This window comes from Lissotriton vulgaris, chromosome 2_1, assembly GCF_964263255.1.
Source record: "Lissotriton vulgaris chromosome 2_1, aLisVul1.2, whole genome shotgun sequence".
Classification (NCBI taxonomy): Eukaryota; Metazoa; Chordata; class Amphibia; order Caudata; family Salamandridae; genus Lissotriton; species Lissotriton vulgaris.
Window position 1 is genome coordinate 907,413,100 of NC_141687.1, and position 22,577 is coordinate 907,435,676.

The 22,577-nt window shown below is 46.2% G+C and overlaps 1 protein-coding gene across 3 annotated transcripts in view; it reads left to right on the top strand.

Annotated features, from left to right (window-relative positions):
- Positions 1 to 22,577, top strand: part of INPP5B (inositol polyphosphate-5-phosphatase B) — a 783,203-nt gene that overhangs the window by 695,848 nt on the left and 64,778 nt on the right. For all 3 annotated transcript variants that reach the window (XM_086956440.1, XM_086956441.1, XM_086956442.1), the window contains one exon: positions 7,053 to 7,137. In XM_086956440.1, coding sequence (XP_086812566.1) covers positions 7,053 to 7,137 — 85 coding nt within the window. The remainder of the gene's footprint in view (positions 1 to 7,052; positions 7,138 to 22,577) is intronic.

Genomic DNA, 22,577 nt, shown 5'->3' on the forward strand with positions numbered 1-22,577 from the left:
CATCGCTCTCCGGCTCTGCCTGCGGAGCCTGCCTGGTCGGCTTCACTCTTCTTTCCCTTTCCGGGAGCCGGCGCGACCCATGCCCAGCTTCGTCAGTTCTACGAAGCGATGCATGGCATCTTTAGCAGCCCAAACGTGCTGGTGTGCCTTCGGGCTCCGCGGACTCGGTTGGGGGACCTACGCCTTCGGCTGCTCCGGCCCAATGCCGCAGGTTCCCCTTGGATCCAGGCCTGGATCCGGATCGGCTCTGGTCGCCCTCACTGCTCCTTATCGACGCCAATTCGACTGCTGTCGACTCCGACACTGGTTGTGTCCCCATCCGGCGTCAACCCCGGCTTCCCACTCGATCGGAACAGCGAGCCAGACCGACGTCGATCGACGCCGGTACCGGAGGCGGGGAGTAATTTTGTGGCCACGTTCTTCCCTGGCGTTCCCTTTCACCCTGACTGGCGGGAAGGGGATGATGATGAGGAGGACTTAGAGGGGTCTCGTGATCCTTTACTGACCAGTTGGACAAACCGGACTGGAGAGAGGAACTGGGTGATGCTAGTGGACTGGACACATCACCAGACCTTGGCATGCTTTTCCCCCCCCACTGTGGCTGCGTGTGAGCATCATACGCAGTGGTGTTGCGTAGGGCGGGTGTGGCCTTGGGCCTGGAGCTTCCTACAGTGGCAGTCAGGACTAACCTTCTAACTGAGGTGTTTCAACCAGCGGCATCCTCTTCGGAGCCTTTGCTGCCTTATAATGAGGCCCACAATGTTGTCCTTTAGGGCTCTTGGTCCAAGCCCAACACATGGGATCCTGTGCATAGGAACATCGCCCGAGGCCACTGCCCTGCTCCGGGCAACCCACTTTTCCTCTCCCAACACCCTACTCCTGAGAGCTTGGTCATCCAAGCCTCTTCATCCAAGGGTAGTGCGTTCCCTACTGCTCCACTGGATAGGGAATCCAAAATGTTTTCTCCAGCCAGCTTAGGACTGCGGTCAGTGAACACCACATGTCTCTTGGGCCGGTACCAGCACTCGGTGTCTGACACGGTTGCGCAAGTACTGCCACAATGCCTGGAGGAGCCAAGGTCTGTACTCACCTGTGCCGTTGCAGAGGGTCGAGACGCAGCAAAGTACACCATTAGGTGTGGCCTGTACACCGCCGACTCACTAGGCAGAACGGTTTCCACATCAGTAGCACTCAAACGCTACGCCTGGCCGAGGACATCTAGCTTTTCTGGGATGTCTAATCAACACTTTTTTACATGCCTTTCGATGGCAGTTGCCTGTTTAGCGACAAGACAGACAACGCGCTTGAGCGCTTTAAGGACTCTAAGGCTACTGCTAGGTCCTTGGGCTTTGCAGTGTTGTCCGGGGCCACAGGCCGGCACACGCTACCCAGCCTATGCGCAGCCTGGGATGTGGGAGCCAGCAATGTGGGTCAGAGGGCAGGTCAGTCCACCACCGCCCCTTCTGCAGCAGCCTCCTAATCCTCCTAGTCCGACCCTTCAGGGCCTCCAAAGACCAGTGGGCGGCAGGATTCACCATCACCTCCCCCACTGGTCCACCATCACATTGGACAGGTGGGTTTTGCAAATAGTCCGAAGGGGCTACTCCCTTCAAGACTGCCCCTCCATCCATGCCCTCAGCATTCCTCCTCATGTCAGAGGATCACTTGATCCTTCTCCAACAGGAAGTTACGACTCTCTTGGCCAAGGGAACCATTGTGCGAGTCCCTCTGCCAAAAGTAAGTCGTGGCCGTTACTCCCACTACTTTCTGGTGCCCAAAGCCCTGCATCCTATTTTGGACCTCAGGGACGTCAACCCTTTCCTCCGGAAGGAGAAGTTCAAGATGTTGACTCTGGCTCAGGTCCTGTCTGCTCTTGACCCTTGAAACTGGATGGTAGCGTTGGACTTGCAGGACGCTTAATTTGACATCCACGTCTTGCCTGCACAAGGCACTACCTGTGGTTCATGGTAGGCCACGGGCACTTTCAGTTTTCTGTGCTCCCCTTCGGCCTTACCAGTGCCCCTCGGGTGTTGACGAAAGTGATGGCGGTAGTCGCAGCTCATCTGCGCAGATCAGGTGTTCCAGTCTTCCCCTATCTCGACGACTGTTTGCTGAAGGCGGGCTCGCCCCAGGTAGTTGTCTCCCACCTCCAGACTATGGCCACCTCCTGCATTTGCTGGGGTTCTCCATCAACGTGCCAAAGTTGCATCTGAGTCCCTCTCAGAAGCTCCCCTTTATCGGAGCGGTTATTGATTCAGCGCAGTTTCGGGTTTATCCTCCCGAGCAGCGAGTCCGGGATATTTAGGCTATGATTCTAATCTTTCAGTCTCTATCCCGGGTTTCAGCCAGGATGACCCTCCGCCTCCTGGGCCTAATGGCCTCCTGGATCCTGCTGGTGCAGCATGCCAGATGGCATATGCGGGCTCTGCAGTGGGACTTGAAGTTCCAGTGGGCGCAACATCAGGGCAACCTGTCCGATCACGTCCAGATCTCGGAGGGCACTGCACGACAATTGCAATGGTGACTCACGAATCGCGATTGGTTCAATAGCAGATCCCTCTCCCTTCCTCAACCGGAGCACACAGTGGTGACGGATGCGTCCCTCCTGGGATGGGGCCGCCACTTGGGAGAGGTGGAGATCAGAGGTCTCTGATCTCTGGCGAAGTCCCGGCTCCATATCAATCTTTCGGAACTTCGGGCGATCCGACATGCACTGTAAGCATTCCTTCCCTCTGTCCGGGGAAGTGTAGTGCAGGTGTTCACGGACAACACCACCGCCATGTGGTACTGCAATAAACATGGCGGGGTGAGGTCGTGGACCTTATGTCAGGAGGCTCTGTGCCGCTGGACATGGTTGGAAAATAAAGGCATTACCTTGGTGGGTCAACACCTAGCAGGTACTCTGAACGCCAGGGCAGACAAACTCAGCCGCCGGTGTATGATGGATCACGAATGGCTTCTGAACTCTGACGTGGCGCAAAGTCTCTTTCTGCAGTGGGGAGAGATTTCGTCAGATCTATTTGCCACTGAAGAGGATGCGCAATGTCATCAGTTCTGCGCGTTGGAATTTCCAAGGCGGCACTCGCTAGGTGACGTTTTTGATTGCGAGTGGAGCTGCGGCCTGTTGTACGCCTTTCTACCTTTACCACTTCTGCCCAGAGTAATGAAGAAGATTCGGCGCGTCTGGTCCCAAGTCATCCTTGTGGCTCCGGATTGGGCACGAAGATACTGGAATCCTGAGCTACTCAGCATGGCGATCGATCCCCCGATCCGACTGCCTCTTCGGGAGGATCTTCCTTCGCAGCAGCAGGGGACGGTCCGCCACCTGAACCTGCCCAGCCTCCACCTCCATGCGGGTGATTGAACGGCGACAGTTGACAGCTTTCGATCTTCCTCCCGAAGTCTGTGATGTCATTCTGGCAGCCAGGCGTCCCTCCACTAAGACGGTATACGCTGCAGGTGGAACAAATGTGTGGCATGGTGCACAGCAAAGGCTGTCGTTCTGCCCCTCTTTCCGAGGTCCTTCGGTTCTTCTCTCTTTGGGCCAGCAGGGCTCTGCTCTGGGCACTATCAAAGGTTATCTTTTGGCCATCTCCGACTTTCTACGGCTTCCAGATCAGCCTTCTCTTTTTAAGTCCCTGGTTGGTAATCACTTCCTCAAAGACATTACACACACGTTTCCTCTCGCGCCTTTCATAATGCCTCAATGGGACTTAAATCTTGTCTTGATCTATCTGATGTGCCTTCCCTTTGAGCCCCTTCATAACTGTCCCTTGTGTCTTCTTACTCTAAAGACAGCTTTCCTGGTAGCTATCACCTCTGCCAGAAGAGTGAGTGAGCTCCAGGCTCTTTCTTCTAAACCTCCTTTTCTTTCTGTTCATCCGGACAAGGTGGTTTTAAGGTCTCTTCCTTCTTTCTTGCCAAAGGTTGTCACACCTTTCCTCATCGGGCAGACCATCACTTTGCCCACCTTCTTTCCGCCTCCTCATCCTTCAAAAGAGGAAGAGAGGCTCTACTGGTAACATAATCTGACGGTCGGACCGCTGTCCTAGATGTCTGGCAAACCACCACCGAAAGCCTGTCTGTGGCTGTCCGCCTGACATCGTAATGAGGGCCCTTGTCTCAGCAATTGAGTATGTTTCCTTTTTTGTTTCAAGTTTCTTTCTTCTGTCTTATTGCATCCATGTGGGATATTTAGAAGGTCATGTAGGTGCTGCTTGGCAGCCAGCCACATGGTTAGTGCAGTAAGAGAAATCTGCTTATCCAGCAGCGGCTGGCCCACAATATTTAAAGTTTATTGCTGAATCATTAGGTTTTCTCTTGGCATCTGCAGTCTCGTGGTAGCAGACTCTATAATAAAAAAAAACATCGATGGCAGGGCTACCTATCCCTTTAGCCTTGCTCAGATATTTTTTCTATAAGAAGGCAAGCTCACAAAGCACATTTGTTTTTAGAAAATTAAAAATATGTATATTCCTGATGCGCTGAGCGTTTTTCCATTATCCTTGTAGCTGAGCGACACTTCTGTACAAACATGCTGCACATGGTAGTATTGAACAGGAAAAGTGCAGGTATTCACACTCTATGTACATTGGCAGTTGGCCCAAAACGTGCGCTCTCATTCTATCTGAAGCGCTCACAACAGTTCTGGTTGGATGACTAACTTTTTGTTGGCTACGTGGTCGCCAAAAAAGGTCGGGCTGTGCACAAACGAACCATCTCTCAGTGGGTCGATCTGTGCATCAAAGCATGTTACTCGTTGGCTAAGAAGGAGCCTCCTGTGGGGCTGCGTGCCCATTCTACCATGGCAACGGCAGCCACTACTGCCTTGGAACGAGGCGTTCCCTTGCAGGACATTTGTCAGGCAGCTATGTGGACCTCGCTGCACACGTTTACCAAGCATTATTGCCGTGACAGTCAAGTCCGTAGAGACAGCTTCTTTAGCCGCTCTGTTCTCCGTAACTTTCTGGTGTAATCTTGTTCACACACCCTCCACTGGCGTTGGTATTCCTGGGGTATTTATTCTAAGGCAAGGAATCTATCACTAATGTGTCTCTTTCAGATGCACAAGTTACTACTTGGTTAACGATATATCTGTAAGAGACATTAGTTAGTGATAGATTCCTTACCGCCCCACCCATCCTCCCCATTCTGCCAACTGATTTCTAGGGTTATGGTCATCCTTTCAGGGCCCTAGTTTCATGGCACCAGTGGTCAGTTTCTTGCATGGCTCTGCGTTCCTGGCGCGGAAAGTCATGTACAGAACTGACGTCAGCGTGCACGAATGGTGCCTAAGTAGTCTCCATGACGTCATCTCGGCGCCTACAACGCCAGAGACGGACGCGGAGTTGCACGGCGCTACCTTCTGATGCGCAGGGGTACTGCTGACGAAAAACTTTTCGGATCCAGTCTGACGCCTAGGGATATTCTACGGTAAGGAATCTATCACTAACTAATGCCTCTTACAGATATATCATTACACAAGTAGTAACTTGTGCTTCAGAATATATCAGAATTTGGATAGCACAAATTTACCACATTTTTTGTAATTCATTATTTTGGTGGAAATAAAATTTTAATATGATCAAAACAAATCATTATACTAGGTGTTGCCGATTTCCACACATTGTCATTTGTGTGATTTATAGTCTTATCAGTCTGTGCAAATATAATGGTAATGTCAATTGAAAACGTGTTGTCTGTATTGGCACTGAGCTACTACACCAAGCATACTCCACTTAACAACACCACACTCTACTTCACTCCACACCACAGCTCTCTACAATACTCCACTCTAGGCAACTCAATTTTACGATGCTGTATTCCTCTCCACAACACTTTCCACTCAAAGCCACTCTGCACCCGTCACTCTACTTCACTCTATTCCACTGTACCGCAATCAACACTAGTCCACTTTCCACCACCCCATGGCACTCTACACCACTGTACACCACTTCATGCTACTCCACTCTACTCTGTTTTGTCACACCACGACTTTCCACAACACTCCACAGCAGTCTACTGCACACTGACACTCTACTTTACGCCAAGCTACTGTAATCCACTCTATGCCACTTCATTCTATACAACTCCACTCTGACACTTCTCAACACTCTACTCCGTTCCACTCGACTCTATGCCACTCCATTCACAACACCCTACTCGACTCTACACCACTCTATTCTATAACACTCTAATCCACGCTACCACTCTGCCACTCTACAACACTCCACTCTACTATACTCTACAACACTCCACTCTATCCCACTCTACTCTACAACACCCTATGACACTCCACTCTGCAACTCTACTTCACTCCATAACACTCAACAGCACTTTATGCCACTTCACTCTACTTAATTCCATTCTACTCCACTCCACCCCACTGTGCCCCAACCCACTCTACACCACACACTGAACGCCACTTCACAACACTCTATGCCATTCTACTCTACTCCATACTACTCTATGACATTCCACTCAACTCCACTCTTTACAACAACACGCTATGCCACTCCACAACACTACTACTCTGCTCCACTTTACGACATTCTACTCAAATCCACTCTACAACACTCTACTCCTCTCTACTCTACTCTAATCCAATTTAATCCACTAGATTCTTCTCCACACTGCACTACTCTGTGCCTGCCACTCACTTTTAGCAATGCTGAACACTAGTGTACAACATGGCTAAAACACATTTCAAAGCCAGTATCTCTCGTATAGGCGCGAATTGTTGGCTTTGCCAGTGCTTGTTTGACTCTTGGTTCTTTGTCTTTCCATGGTGGTACTTCCGATGTTTTTTAGTTGATAAGCAAATCAAGCTAACACCTTAAGTGTTGCATAAGTTTACTCCTGAATGGTCCCATTCTTTGATGAAGGCACGCATTTGAACCTCTTTTATATCCAAATATCAATAAGGTATGCATGATCATAAACCTTTCTGATGACTCCTATGCTTAGCACTGCTTTGATGTACTTTCCATAGCCTTGAATTTTTAATGATGTTATTGGTCCAACATTGATTTTTGTTCTCTTTTTAATTACAGGCAGATCTGTTTCAGCAGCCAGGTTTGAGACCAGAGTTTGAAGAAATTAGAGAATGTCTGGATACAGGAATGCTCGACACTCTACGTATCCTTCTGTAGCTTTATGTCACATCGCTAAATTTGAAAAAAATAATATTTTGGTAATGTTATTGGCATTGCAAAATGGGACAGATTATTTCTGGAAACGTTCTCTGTAGAAGCTGGCCCTGAACTAATACTTACTTGGAAAATTTTAACTTGGCTTGTTGAGTGACCGAATATTTTTATCCAGTCAAGTTTCTAAGATCTCCACAAGCAGTATTTATTAGGGAACTTTACATTTTAGTGATTATTTTTCCTTGGTTGTTGATTCCGAAAAACAGACTGGCTTTTGCTGTTCGGAAGTCAGACGAGCCCACCCCCAAGTAAGTACATTTATGGGTCTGGTAAATATATTTCATCAAATTAAAAGTTGCCCGGGAACTACACGTTTGACTCTTTTTTAAGATGTGCACATAAGTGCACTTTGGTGTGAAACAAGCCAACTTTGGGATAGCTTTTACCACTCCAGGCACTGTCACGACCCTCTCTTTAATTATCATCTGGCTTTAAATTATGAGACTTTCAATTCCTAATGAAATACTTGAGACTGTGGGGCCTATTGGCCAACTTAAGCTAGGGTACGCGTTTAAGGTGACTCTGTGTCCATCCTTTCTAAAAACATAGGTGAAATCCCTTGATGTTCAACCGCATGGTATAATATATTGTCTAGTTCTGAGTTTTTGTATGCTAGCTTGGGAAATAAGCTGTTTGGCCTGTGCTCCATTCCACGCCAGTGACCTTCTACATGTTTGTGCACAAATACACTATATTCATTAGGGCACCTGACAAGCACCAGTGCATATTACTAATACTAGAATTAGGAGCTAGTGCATAGTTTGTACAAATGTGGAGGATGTTATTCTATGGGTTTGCACTGCAGATTGTTCTAGAATAGGGTTTTTGAAGAATATAGGCACTAAGGCATTTGTTATGTGTTGCTGTACCCCACGCATAGTGTTTAATAACTTCAGTAGGGGTAATGCTCCAGCCATTACAAGGAGCCTGGTATCTCTAGAACTCATAATTCCGGGTCCAGAGACACCTTACCAAGTTTCATCTTGGGCTGATCTGAACATGGTGAAACTGCTGCTGGGACAGTAGTAGGGTATGTGGCAAGGAGAGAGAAAATATGAGAGGTACCCCTTAACAAACATCAAGGGAAGTAGGGTTAACCAACCAATGTGAAAAGGAGAGATTCCCTTGAAAAGAATTATGAAACTTTATGGACGAAAACAATTACAAAATTCATGTATATGAAAAAGGACCACAATTTATTAATCATACAGTAATTAAAAGAGTGGACAGTTAAAAGACCACTTAACACAGATTTTTTAAAACAATAAGAACAATAAAAGAACAATAAAAAACCTGACATTCAATATTGACCAGCAAAATTGATACATGAAGACAGAAAACAGTAAGACATTAAATTCGTACAATACTAAGTGTATATTCAAACTCTATTTCTGACACTAATGTTATGTACACAACAATACAGCATATCAACAAGGATATCCGAGTCAAGAATTATACTGAGGAGTGCGTCGACGCGTTTCGGTGGTTTCTCACAATTCTATCCACCTTTGTCAAGATACAATTGATATCTGTCGTAGTACAGGGGTCAATATAATCTCCCTAAAGAATGGATACACAATGAATTAGAGTGGATACATCATAATTCCAGATTGTTAGAATTGTTATAATTTACTACAGTTAAAAGGATAACAATACAAAAATAATTACATAAGTGAAAGCCTGCCTACTACATTATAGTTGGTCATACATTTGTGTTTGTTGTTACATGTGGCAATCTAAAAACAATCCGATGTAGCCTGAATACCAAGTTCCTTTACAAACAATCACAATACATTTTCTAATATGCTTCAACATTCGTTTCAGATGTATACATTTCTGTGTTTCTGGGAGATAACTAGTCCGCTAATTTCCCTTTACCTATCATTTTCAAGGCATCGATTGGCTTGTGAGGCGGAATCTTTTTTTCTCTCACTTGGGCCTCTAGAAAAACGGGGACTATTGCATTTCACTCCTGTTTAATATTCCTCTTATTAACAAATTTAACAGAAAACCTAGTTGTATTTAGCTTGATATTAGTTGGCGTTTAAAGTTGCTGTTTATATTTGGTAGATTTAAAAACCAGGGATTATAACCTGCATTCCATGTTTTTGATTACCAAAATGGGACTTTTTTATAGCGATCATTTTTTATTGTTATATAGTTACCTTTATATCCACTATTGGATGTTGTCAGATTTCCATTATTTTTCAATAAAATATGGTGTAGGCAACGAAATACTGGCTTCATATATCCATTTTGAAATTGCGTCTCTTTATCGAGCTACAGGTAAAAAATCCTATAAGTCATAACAATAATGAGCAGTTAGGAGGAGGTAAATAATATATCTTTACAGGGGAAGAGCACTGGTCATATTAGTTGTAATAAAAGCGTATCGTACTGCCTCATCTAGCTTTATTAGAGGACTAGCGTACCTGTTTACTAGAGCGCTTGAACGTTGGCAGCAATAGTTTCACCTAGTTAAGCCTTGTAGTGCGCTTCTCTTTCCATTTAAAAGTGAACCAGGGGCGCTTACGTCATGTCCTTGCGATGAAAACAATTGTTTCACTAGAAATCGAGACAAAAGTGCAAATAGGGTCGTTAGGGGTAAAGCATTTTAATTTTAAAGCCTGCCTTCTGCATTCCTCATGCTTCCATGTCCGCTTACCTATAGGATCGCGAAGGACTGCCTGCTTCTCTGGTTGCGTGGAGTCTACCAGAAAGTGAGGGGCGCCATGTTTAAATACCGTATCTGGCGCGTCATTGGTCCACATAGGAGCCAATCAGAAGAGTGTATTTGGATCTAGGATATTTGCATACACAGGCTTGTGATGCCGGAATCCCATTGGCCGAGGTACTTGACTTGTGATTGGTCTGCTAACTGAAGTGTTTGTGTGAGGCAACCAGACTTTTGATACTCTTTAAAGTTGTATGGCTGCAATAGTTCAGGGCCCTTCACCCTCCGCCTGGGACGACTCCTGGTGGCCTCCCGCCCTGGGCACCGCACCCAAACCGACAGACCATGCACGAAACCTGGGCTTCATCCTGGACTCCTCCCTCTCCATGACCAGGCAAGTCAACAGCGTCTCCTCGGCATGCTTCAACATCCTACGCATGCTACGGAAGATCTTCTGGTGGATCCCCACAGAGACCAGGAAGACCGTCACCCAGGCCCTCGTCACCAGCCGACTGGACTACGGCAACGCCCTCTACGCCGGGACCACCGCCAAGCTCCAGAAGAGACTCCAGCGGATCCAAAACGCCTCAGCCAGACTCATCCTCGACATCCCACGATCCAGCCACATCTCCGGACATCTGAGAGACCTTCACTGGCTCCCCATCAACAAGAGAATCACCTTCCGCCTCCTCACCCACGCACACAAAGCCCTACACGATCAAGGCCCGAGCTACCTCAACAGCCGAGTCAACTTCTACGCTCCCAAACGCCACCTCCGGTCAGCCACCCACGCCCTCGCCGCCGTCCCCCGCATCCGAAGAGCGACTACAGGGGGAAGGTCCTTCTCCTACCAGGCCGCCAAGACCTGGAACTCCCTCCCGTCCGACCTGCGCCTGACCCAAGACCACCTCTCCTTCAGGAAGAAGCTGAAGACCTGGCTGTTCGAGCAGTAGCGGCACCCCCCTCCCCAGCGCCTTGAGACCCTACGGGTATGTAGCGCGCTTTACAAGTATCACTGATTGATTGATTGATTTAGGGGATGCGTAACCCGAGAAAGAAGAATATGTTAAAATAATTTATTTTGCTACCAATTTCCTATTACGTTAAAGGCAGAAGGGGCGAGCTGACACGCTTCCTATTGCTGTCAAAATAGAAAAGAGTCGCAAGATGGGGAAAATTCGTCAATGAAAGAAGATAAACAAATAAATCCTAGTAGATGAGATTCATATATAAACATAAGGAATTATGAGCCTCCACTTTGAAAAATACTTAAAACTGGAGAGTAGGAAGCTAAACCAGGTATTCATGTCTCCAGACTGAGACAAATATGGGTTGGTCTAAATACATTTTGTCCAGTCCTCTCTGGTATTTAAGCCTTTAAGAATGGTATTTAAAAAGCAAAAGTACCATTGTTCCCGAGTTTTTCTTAATTTGTCGATGTCTCCACCTCGTCTGGTGGTTCTAATCTTCTCCAGGATGTACCACCGTATGTCATCACAAGAATGATTTTGCTGTCTAAAATGCTCTGTCAATGGGGCATTGCATTTGTTTGTGCGAATGGCCGATTTGTGCTCCAACACTCTGAGTCTTAGTTCCCTGCTGGTCTCCCCCACATACCCCAGGTTGCAGGGGCAGACCAGCAGATATACCACATTCTGACTCCTACAGTTGTTGAATGTTTTGGAAGTCAGGGTTTTTCCATTGAATTCAAGGCTCGTGCCTACGATGCAATGAGGGCAGACAGAGCAGGTTCAACATTTGTGGTTACCTGATGCCCTTGTGCCAGTAAAGGTACGTTGAGTTTCCGCAGGCGGCCTGTAGGTATGTACCAGACAATTACGGAGTGTTTTATTTCTCCGAAATGAGAACATACGATAATAAAATGGGAGAACTCCTTAGTGTCAAGGAACATTATGAGAAATCTAGATTTCAAGAACTCAGTAAACTAAAAACTGAAGTAGCCCACCTTTTGAGTGAAGGGAGAGACAGGGGTGCCATTAGTGAAAATGAATACAAGTTTTTACTTAACCAACACCCAGTCACCCCTGCTATGTATGGACTCCTAAAGATTCATAAAAATCTCACTGACCCACCCATGAGACCTATAATCAGTGGAATAGGGTCAATATTAGAGCCCCTTAGCCGGTATGTAGATTTCTTCTTACAGCCGATTGTGAAAAAACAAAGGTCCTACCTTAAAGATACCTCCCATGCAATCTCGGTATTTGAGGGTAGAGGGTTCAATAGGGTGACCCAGTTCCTGGTCACCCTAGATATTGAAGCCCTCTACACGAACATCCCCCAAAACAACACCTTGGAGGTGATATCCTCTATACTAGAAACAGAGGACCTGCATGGAGGTGAGGATACTTTCATTATGTCTTGTATCCACCTAATCCTGAAGAGAAACGTTTTCCTCTTTAAGGATGATCTATATCTCCACATCAAGGGGACCAGTATGGGGGCCACATGTGCCCCCAGTCTGGCCTGTTTATATGTGGGTAATTTTGAATCAAAACATATATTTAATGAGGCAGCACCTTTTTTTGAAAATGTTTCTTGCTGGCATCGCTACATTGATGATATTATATTCATCTGGAGCAGTGCCAGCGAGTATTTACTTTGTTTTTTGGAATGGCTTAACCTTGGCGACCCTAATCTCAGGTTCACAGGACACCACAGCAATACCAGTGTGGAATTCTTGGACATTGTGATTAAAGATGAGGAAGGTAGCTTAAAAGTTGAGCTTTTTAATAAACCAACAGATAAAAACTCCCTTTTACATTATTCTAGCAACCATCCAAAGGCACAAAGGGACAATGTGCCCTTTGGTGAATTTCTAAGATTAAGGCGAAACTGTTCCAATCTGGAAGACTTCTACAGACACTCAGATAATATGAAGAAAAAACTTAAGGAGAGAGGCTATCCCCATAAACTAAACAAATACTCCTTCAAACGAGCAAGGTTCTATGACGTGACAGCCTACTAGACCAGAACAAAACTCGTAACAAAAACGAATTAGATAGAATAATATTTGTAACCCAATTCTCGCACTTGAGCAACCAGATCAAAAATATAGTCAACAGAAACTGGTGTATACTCAATTTTAATACTGAAAACCAACTTAACAAACCACTGTTCTCATTTCGGAGAAATAAAACACTCCGTAATTGTCTGGTACATACCTACAGGCCGCCCGCGGAAACTCAACGTACCTTGACTGGCACAAGGGCATCAGGTAACCACAAATGTGGAACCTGCTCTGTCTGCCCTCATTGCATCGTAGGCACGAGCCTTGAATTCAATGGAAAAACCCTGACTTCCAAAACATTCAACAACTGTAGGAGTCAGAATGTGGTATACCTGCTGGTCTGCCCCTGCAACCTGGGGTATGTGGGGGAGACCAGCAGGCAACTCAGACTCAGAGTGTTGGAGCACAAATCGGCCATTCGCAAAAACAAATGCAATGCGCCATTGACAGAGCATTTTAGACAGCAAAATCATTCTTGTGATGACATACGGTGGTACATCCTGGAGAAGATTAGAACCACCAGACGAGGTGGAGACATCGACAAATTAAGAAAAACTCGGGAACAATGGTACTTTTGCTTTTTAAATACCATTCTTAAAGGCTTAAATACCAGAGATGACTGGACAAAATGTATTTAGACCAACCCATATTTGTCTCAGTCTGGAGACATGAATACCTGGTTTAGCTTCCTACTCTCCAGTTTTAAGTATTTTTCAAAGTGGAGGCTCATAATTCCTTATGTTTATATATGAATCTCATCTACTAGGATTTATTTGTTTATCTTCTTTCATTGACGAATTTTCCCCATCTTACGACTCTTTTCTATTTTGACAGCAATAGGAAGCGTGTCAGCTCGCCCCTTCTGCCTTTAACATAATAGGAAGTTGGTAGCAAAATAAAAATGTTTAACATATTCTTCTTTCTCGGGTTACGCATCCCCTAAACCCCTGAACTATTGCAGCCATACAACTTTAAAGAGTATCAAAAGTCTGGTTGCCTCACACAAACACTTCAGTTAGCAGACCAATCACAAGTCAAGTACCTCGGCCAATGGGATTCCGGCATCACAAGCCTGTGTATGCAAATATCCTAGATCCAAATACACTCTTCTGATTGGCTCCTATGTGGACCAATGACGCGCCAGATACGGTATTTAAACATGGCGCCCCTCACTTTCTGGTAGACTCCACGCAACCAGAGAAGCAGGCAGTCCTTCGCGATCCTATAGGTAAGCGGACATGGAAGCATGAGGAATGCAGAAGGCCGGCTTTAAAACTAAAATGCTTTACCTCTAACGGCCCTATTTGCACTTTTGTCTCGATTTCTAGTGAAACAATTGTTTTCATTGCAAGGACATGACGTAAGCGCCCCTGGTTCACTTTTAAATGAAAAGAGAAGCGCACTACAAGGCTTAACTAGTTGAAACGATTACTGCCAACGTTCAAGCGCTCTAGTAAACAGGTACGCTAGTCCTCTAATAAAGCTAGATGAGGCAGTACGATACGCTTTAACTACAACTAGGGCTCCCGGTTTTCCGTTTAAACGGATTTCTACATATAAATACAGACGGAAAATGATTTTTCCTTTGTCTGTATTTATATGTAGAAACGGTAAAATACTACTAAATTTGACCGCGTTGCCGTGCTAAAGCCCAGAGTTACCAACCCCCTGTTCCTTTTCTTGCTGCCCCAGCCCTTCTTTTGAATACGTCACTCCAGGGCTCCGCTGCTCGTGTGAGCTCTGTGCCAGCCCGTCGCCATTTCGCAAGTTAAGTTTTTTTCTGTGGCCTCAGGGGGCAGATTAACGACGGCCTCACAGCGACCCAGGACACTACCCCTTGAAGCTGCTCCGGATAATGTCTGTCCCACTGCAGCCTCGGACTCTGGCTCCGGCCCCCCACCCAGTATGAATCGGCAGCACCAGGGGGGGTTGGTATCGTTTTTTTGTTTGTTTAAAACAGCAATTACCGTTCATTGATGTGACGGATTAGGAGAACTGCAGCTCATGGATTGTGCATTGTATTTTACGAGCTTGGCCCTTGAAATAACGCTCAGTTCACATCCTGCCTGTTTTGTTCACCATTACTACCTGATCATTTACGCGCATGGCTATTAATGCTTCCTCAGACACCAGGCGTCCAGAGTTCGGGAAATGAACAGGGATGCCAAGGAAATACCAGAAAAGCAGGATTAAGAACTCCATGACCTTTAATTCACCAGAGTGAACTAATGATCCGTCGTTTCTGAGGAGACCTGCTGGTTGATATTTTTAGAGTTTTTGTTCTGTTCGTTAAAAGTCCAGAGGCCTTGTTTGTTGCTAGACTGGCTGTGCAATACACCTGTGAACCGACAATTTGTGTGGGATATCGTCTCTCAAAAAAGGGGCTTAAAAGCTCGAAATTACATCAGTAAATAGTAAGCAACATTGAACGCTGGTTGCCACCGCCAGTACTTTTGTCTTTTTTAATGTCAGACAATTTGCCCACAGAAGAAAGGAATGCATAGACACCACCAGTCATAGGTATTCGAAAGGCAAAGGGTAGCTATAGCCAGATGGTTGCAGTGCAAGCTTCAGTAACACAGACAAAGCACATGCAGCAGCGCTTTTAAACTCAACCCCCAAAAAAAGTCCCTCTCATTTAATAACATGGCAAATTATATTCACTGTTTGAAGCCATGTCTAAAGTGTTATATCAATGAATGAATAGTTGGATGGTCAGTCGATCCATGGTGAATACACAGTTGACAAACTTTCAGCTCTTGTGTCCGTGTTTTTTTGGGACTGAAATAAATGTGGAAAAATACTAGCTGTAACGTCGGTCTTACTTGTGGCAAAAATAAATGTGGATAAATACAGAAAAAATGCCCAAAAAATAAATATGGATAAATACAGACGGAAATGGCCAAAAAATAAATACCATAAAACCGGGAGCTAAGACAAAGAAGTTATGACAGTAAGTAGGCATTACTTACTTATTGTGAAAGTATATGTTAAAGCCAGGCAACTTTTATTACACTGTGCTAAAATCTCTAGGCATGCACTTTGTAACATCGATTCTTGCAGATTATTGTAGTAGGCAAGGGTTTTGGAGCTGGAAGCTATTGACCTACCTGAACAAACCATGGGGATAGACCGTTTGCGCTATGGTTATATTTTTCTGATGGATACATCTGCCATTGGATTCCTCACCTTGTGAATATCCCCTGCGTCAGCAACATTCGGAAATTCTTTTGTAACTTCACGCCGACGTGGACAACACCATAGAGGCACGGCATCGCGTGCGGCTCCGCTGACATCACCGACTCCATAATAGGCCCATGTCGGCATGATGACATCAGTTCCCTTTTTTCCGCGTCGTCGACACTAACGGTTTTCAAAGGAATCCTCTGTAGCATTGATAGTAACTTTGTTACTATTGTGATTTTCTGTGTTCTTTCCAGTGTTCGGACTCCTGTCGTGATGTCGACCAAGAAGACTGGTTTCAAGCCGTGCGGCGAATGCGGGAAGATGACTTCAATCACTGACCCGCATGATGACTGTATATGGTGCCTGAGTTCGGAACACGACGTCCACGGTTGTCATTCCTGTAGGAAGATGAATCCAAAGTCTCTTCGTGAACATGAGGCGACGCTCCTGGTTGCCAAATTAAAAGGTAAAGAGGCCAAGAAGAGTTTGAGGTCACGATCGAGGCGGTCGAGGTCGAGGTTCCGGTTGAGGTCGGCTTCGAAGTCGTCATCGGGACATGCTTCCACATCTCTGAAGAAGAAACATAAGAAGAGGAAGCATGGGTCAAGGCATCATTCAGGAAAGGAGTCGGATTCGAGAGCAAAGTCGCCTAGTAGACTGCATCAAAAGGGTATGGTGTCTCCTTCTCCGGTGCGGGATCCGGAGGGTGAGGCTTTGCCCTTGGAGTCGCCGGAGCATTCACCTGCTCAGGCGTCGAATCCCTCTCCGGCTCCGTCTCGGTCTCCAGTTCAGGAGGAGGAAGAGGTTCCTGTTCCTCAGGGTTCGATGACTCCAGCTCACTAGCCCATGGAACAAGAGGAGTCGACTCTGGTGCAGCCTCCTCGAGAGCAGCCGGTTGGTTTGTATCCTCCTTTTCCGGGTCCAGGTCAAGACCCTTCGCAGTTATTAAATGCCATGTATGGTGTTTATGCAAGAGCAATGTACCCCTCTGGAGCACCGGCTGGTCCCATGGGTCCGTTGGCTTACAATTTGGGAGTTCCCTAAGCTTATGCTCCGGCACCGCCATGGCATCTCTCGGCGCCGCCGAAGTCATTGACGCCGCTTCCTGCGTCACCGGCTCCGGACCGACCTCGAGATCTTCGGCATGGTCTTCCAACTCGGCCCTCAAATCTACGAATGCCACTTGCCTCCTGGGTCGTTATATCCATGTCTTAATGGGTACTGTCAAGCAATAGACCCCTAAACTTCCTGAAGAGGACAGAAAATGTTTTAATGAGGTGCTTGCTGACACTCAGGCTGTTGCTCGGCACGTCATTCAGAGCGGAATGGACACAGCGGATTCAGTGACTAGGGGCGTGGGATCTTCGATTGCCATCAGAAGAGCTGCCTGGTTAAAGACTTCCGAGTTCTCTACAGATGTTCAGGCTGCTTTAATGGATTTACCCTTTGATGGCTCAGGCCTTTTTGGTAAAAAGGCGGATGCTGCATTGGAGAGGTTCAAAGACAGTAGGGCAACAGCCAGGTCTTTGGGATTGCAGACTAGAGGTTCTGTGAGCAAAAGGTATAGGGGCTTTGGAAGATATTCTTTTCGTCCCTACAAGCAGTCTCATCAGCAGCAGCAGCAACAACAAAATCCGTTGTATAAATCCTACAGGGGCAGACAAAGATCTCGTGCTCGGGGACGTCAGGCATCCTCCTCCTTCTCTTCCTCTTCCTCTAACCACCCCCTCCTAAAACAGCAAAGTAACCCTAGATCCGCCATTCCAGATCATGCGGGTCCTGTGGCGGGCCGGCTTATTCATTTTCTACAGGATTGGGAATCGGTGACATCGGATAATTGGGTTCTCAATCTCGTAGAGAATGGGTATGCTCTTCCCTTTCGGGAATTTCCCCCAAATTACCCTCCTTGCCAAGGGTTTTGCACGGAGGGCCACCTGCTGCTCCTGCAGGAGGAAGTCCTGGCACTATTAAGAAAATGTGCGATAGAGGTGGTTCCGGAGCAGGAAAGGGGTCAGGGATGCTACTCCCGGTATTTCCTGATCCCAAGAAGGATGGCAAACTTCGTCTAATCCTGGATCTCAGGATCTTGAAACTTTACCTGAAGCAGGAGAAGTTCAAGATGCTCACCCTTGCACAGGTTCTACAAGCGCTGCTGCAAGAAGACTGGATGGTGTCGATCGACTTGCAGGATGCATATTTCCACATCCCCATCCTGAAATCGCACAGGAAGTATCTCCGTTTCATGATGGGTTCGCAACATTACCAGTTTGCGGTTCTTCCGTTTGGTCTTACTACTGCGCCTCGAGTCTTCACCAAGGTGATGGCTGTGGTGGCGGCACATCTCAGAAAGTCAGGGATACCGGTATTCCCTTATTTGGACGATTGGCTGATCAAAGCGGAATCTCCAGAGAAGGTGCTCCATCATCTGCAGGTTACAACTCAGTTGTTGTACAGGTTGGGTTTTTCGATAAATGTACCCAAATCTCACCTGGTGCCCTCCCAGCGCAACCTGTTCATAGGTGCGGTATTGGATACAACTGTATGTCGGGCATTTCCTCCTCCACAACGAATTTGCGACATACAGGAAATGATTCCTTTATTTCACAATTGAGCGGTCGTTCCAGTCCTGAAGGTCCTTCGTCTGCTCAGTCTGATGGCTTCTTGCATTCTGTTTGTCAACCATGCATGCTGGCATATGAGGGCGCTCCAGTGGTACCTCCGCAGGCAGTGGTATCAGCACAACGGAGATCTCAGGGAGTCAGTCAGGATCTCCAGAGAAGCTGCGGTGGATCTGTCTTGGTGGGGCGTGGAATGCAATCTGTCTCAAGGAAAGCCTTTTCAGCTGCCTCCGTCGGTGGCCACAGTGAAAATGGATGCATCCACCCTAGGGTGGGGTGCTCATTTGGGGGACCTGGAGATCAAGGGTCTTTGGTCTCCAGAGGAAAGGTTGCTTCACATCAACCTTTTGGAGTTACGGGCGATACGTCTGGCGCTCAAGGCCTTCCTCCCTTCCCTTCACGGTCAGTCGGTTCAGGTCCTAACAGACAACACGACCGCGATGTGGTATGTCAACAAGCAGGGAGGAGTAGGGTCACAGTGTCTGGATTGGCCAAGAAGGGTGTAGTACAGCGATCTTCTCCACCTCTCCTCGTGCCCGCCGCTCCGTCTCCCTCTCATGGCAGATCTCCTCTCTCAAATGGAGGGGCGGATTCTACACCCCCACCTCCAGACCTTACACCTTCATGCCTGGAGATTGAACGGGGCAACCTGAATTCCTTTTCTCTCCCACCTGATGTGGTGGATGTCATTTTATCAGCCATGCGTGATTCCACCAAATCTATTTATTCTTATAGATGGACTAAATTTGTTTCTTGGTGTGGAGAGAAGTCCATTGACCCTTTGAAGGCTAAATTGTCTGATATTCTTCAATTTGCATTCTCTTTGGAGCAGCAGTGTTTTGCTGTTGCTACGGTCAAGGGTTATCTTTTGGCTTTGTCGGCTTTTCTCTGTCTGCCGGATCAGCCATCCTTGTTTAAATCTCCTGTGGTCTTGAGATTTTTAAATGGTCTGTCTCATGAATACATTTCCTCCTACTCCCTTTATTGTGCCTCAATGGGACTTGAACCTTGTGCTTACTTTTTTAATGGGTTCACCTTTTGAACCTTTACACAGGTGTCCCTTGAGATTGTTGTCTTTTAAAGCGGTCTTCCTAATTGTGATTACCTCGGCAAGGAGGGTAAGTGAGCTTCAATCTCTTAGTTCAAAGCCCCCATTCTTGACCATTCATGCTGAACGAATGGTACTCAGGACCAGGGCTGCTTTTCTGCCTAAGGTGGTAACTCTTTCCATCTGGGGCAGTCCATTACCCTTCCTACCTTCTATCCTCCCCCTCACCCTTCCAAGGAGCAAGAGAGACTTCATCGCCTGGACCCTAAGAGGGCAGTGAGCTTCTACCTGGACAGAACTAGAGAGTTCAGAGTGGATGACCAGCTCTTCGTTGGTTTTGTGGGTGACAGAAGAGGCAAGGCGGTGCACAAGCGCACACTATCGAGATGGATTGTCTTGTGTATCAAGATTTGCTACTCTCTGGCGGGTAAGGAACCTCCTGAAGGTTTAAGAGCTCATTCCACTAGAGCAAGATCTGCTTTGTCTAGGGGTGTTCCTGTAGAGGACATTTGTAGAGCAGCGACTTGGGGGCTTCCCTCCACACTTTCGCGAAGCATTACTGCTTGGATTCCGAAGTGAGGAGGGACGGCCACTTTGCGCGTTCTGTCCTCCAGGATTTTCTGGTATAGGAGAGTGGACTCCCTCCGGGAGTGGGGACTGCTGTGGGATTCTATTCACAAGGTGAGGAATCCACTGGCAGATGTATCCATCAGAAGAACAAGTTACTTACCTTCGGTAACGCTTTTTCTGGTGGATACAGTATCTGCCTGTTGATTCCTCACTGACCCACCCGCCTCCCTGTTGTCCACTCTTCTATACCTGATTCACTGTAATGTTAATATTTTATTGTCAAAGGAAATATGTTATTTTAATTTCTTTCCTGCATTGGATACACACTGTGTGTGTTATTTTGTATATTTGGTACTATGTAGTTTGTGTGTATATCTACTGTTGTTGATCCGTCCGTGTGCCTCGATGGCACGGATAAAAGGGCGGAACTGATGTCATCACGCCGACGTGGGCCTATTATGGAGTCTGTGACGTCAGCAGAGCCGCACACGATGCCGTGCCTCTATGATGTTGTCCACATCGGCGCAAAGCTACAAAAGAATTTCCGAATGTTGCTGACGCATGGGATATTCACAAGGTGAGGAATCCACAGGCAGATACTGTATCCACCAGAAAAAGCGTTACCCAAGGTAAGTAACTTGTTCATTAGGCTCAAAAGTAGTAATTTTGTATTATTTTGACAACTGTATTTTGTACACATTTGTCATTTTTTTATACAATACCTGATGTTTCCCTTGAGGGAAGTCTTATGAACCAACACAGTAGGCCTGAGTTGCTAACGGTGGCAAATAAATGAGAATGGATTTATCCTTCATTGCCTACAACAAACATATTCAATAAAGGCTGTAGGCCTGACAAATGATTGTGAAAAGCATAATGTAAAGTCAACAGGCATATCAGGGTAGATTGTTACTACTCTGTTTTAAAGGCAACAGATAGGTATTTTGTAACATGGTATCTCCCAAGCAATTTGGTGTCGGTATCCCCTTTGATAAACTGTGGGGATAGATGACATGTACATTCAGATTCATTGTTAGGCCCTTTTACAATATTAATGTAATATTATGCGGTTTGAGACCCTCAATGTGTATGTACACATCATAAAGTCTATCAGGAGGGCTAAGCCGCTGATCTGAAGTTTCAACTTGCACATATTCATCAGTTGGTCACACTATCAGAAACTCCTGAGTAGTCTGGTGACCTATTGTGACCTCTGCTGCACAGTCGAGAAGAGTTCTCACCCATTTCATGTTCAGAAGAAGAGTTCTGAGATTTGTGGTAGATTTATTTGAAATTCCATCCGCTTATTTCTTTTTAAATTGTCCATTTTGTTGTGGAAGTTTTTCTTCCTTTTCTTTTGTTACCATCAAATGCGCGCTGTGAGTCTGTTTTTGGTTTCACATATTCCTACGGTATACTATCACCTCGTTCCCCTCTCTCTGACCACTTCTCTGTAGAGTTCTGCAAGGAATGAGAAGGACGTGTATCAGAATACTGTTACTTATCGGGCTCTTTAATTTTGTCATGCTTATGTAAATTGTAATGTTTTTCTAAAGACTCTGGTTGCGGAGATCCAGTCCGTGTTTTAGCTTTAGTTTTGCTTCTGTCCCAGCACTTTTTAGAAGCCTCAGGTGTTTGGTTTTTAAGTTCGGCATCAAATTTGCCTGTAAGTTGTAGCCTATTAGGTCTGGTTCCTAAACTATCACCACCTATAGATGATTAGCTTTCACAAATTAATTTACGCAGCTTGCGTTCCTGATCTGCATGGAGAACTAAAGTGAGCCATTGGTGTATCACTAAAGAAGATGTCTCCCCTTTTATATTACTAAAATAATTGAGGACGCTGTGGCAAAGTTGCCAAAGAGTTTCATCCCCAAGTCCAGAGCAGCAACACTCCATGTTCAACCTGAATGTTTTTAGGGACTTCGGGTAAAACTGCAGTTGGGGTACCACGAGTAATGGTGTAAATGGCAGCAAATACAGTACCCATGTATTAGACTCTTCAACTGTGGGAACCACACCAAGTGGAAGACACATAGTGAGAATTCTAAATTTATCATGCGGTCCCGTATGGGGAAATACTGCCTCAAGCTGATTTGCTTTTGTGCAATCCAAAATGGAATTTCATCACGTTTAGTAGGGACTTTACCCATAATCACATTAATGGTAACTGGACTAATAGCAGGGCATAGCTAACTCTGACTGTCCAGCTAAAGGATCCCGTACGCATAATGTACTGCAT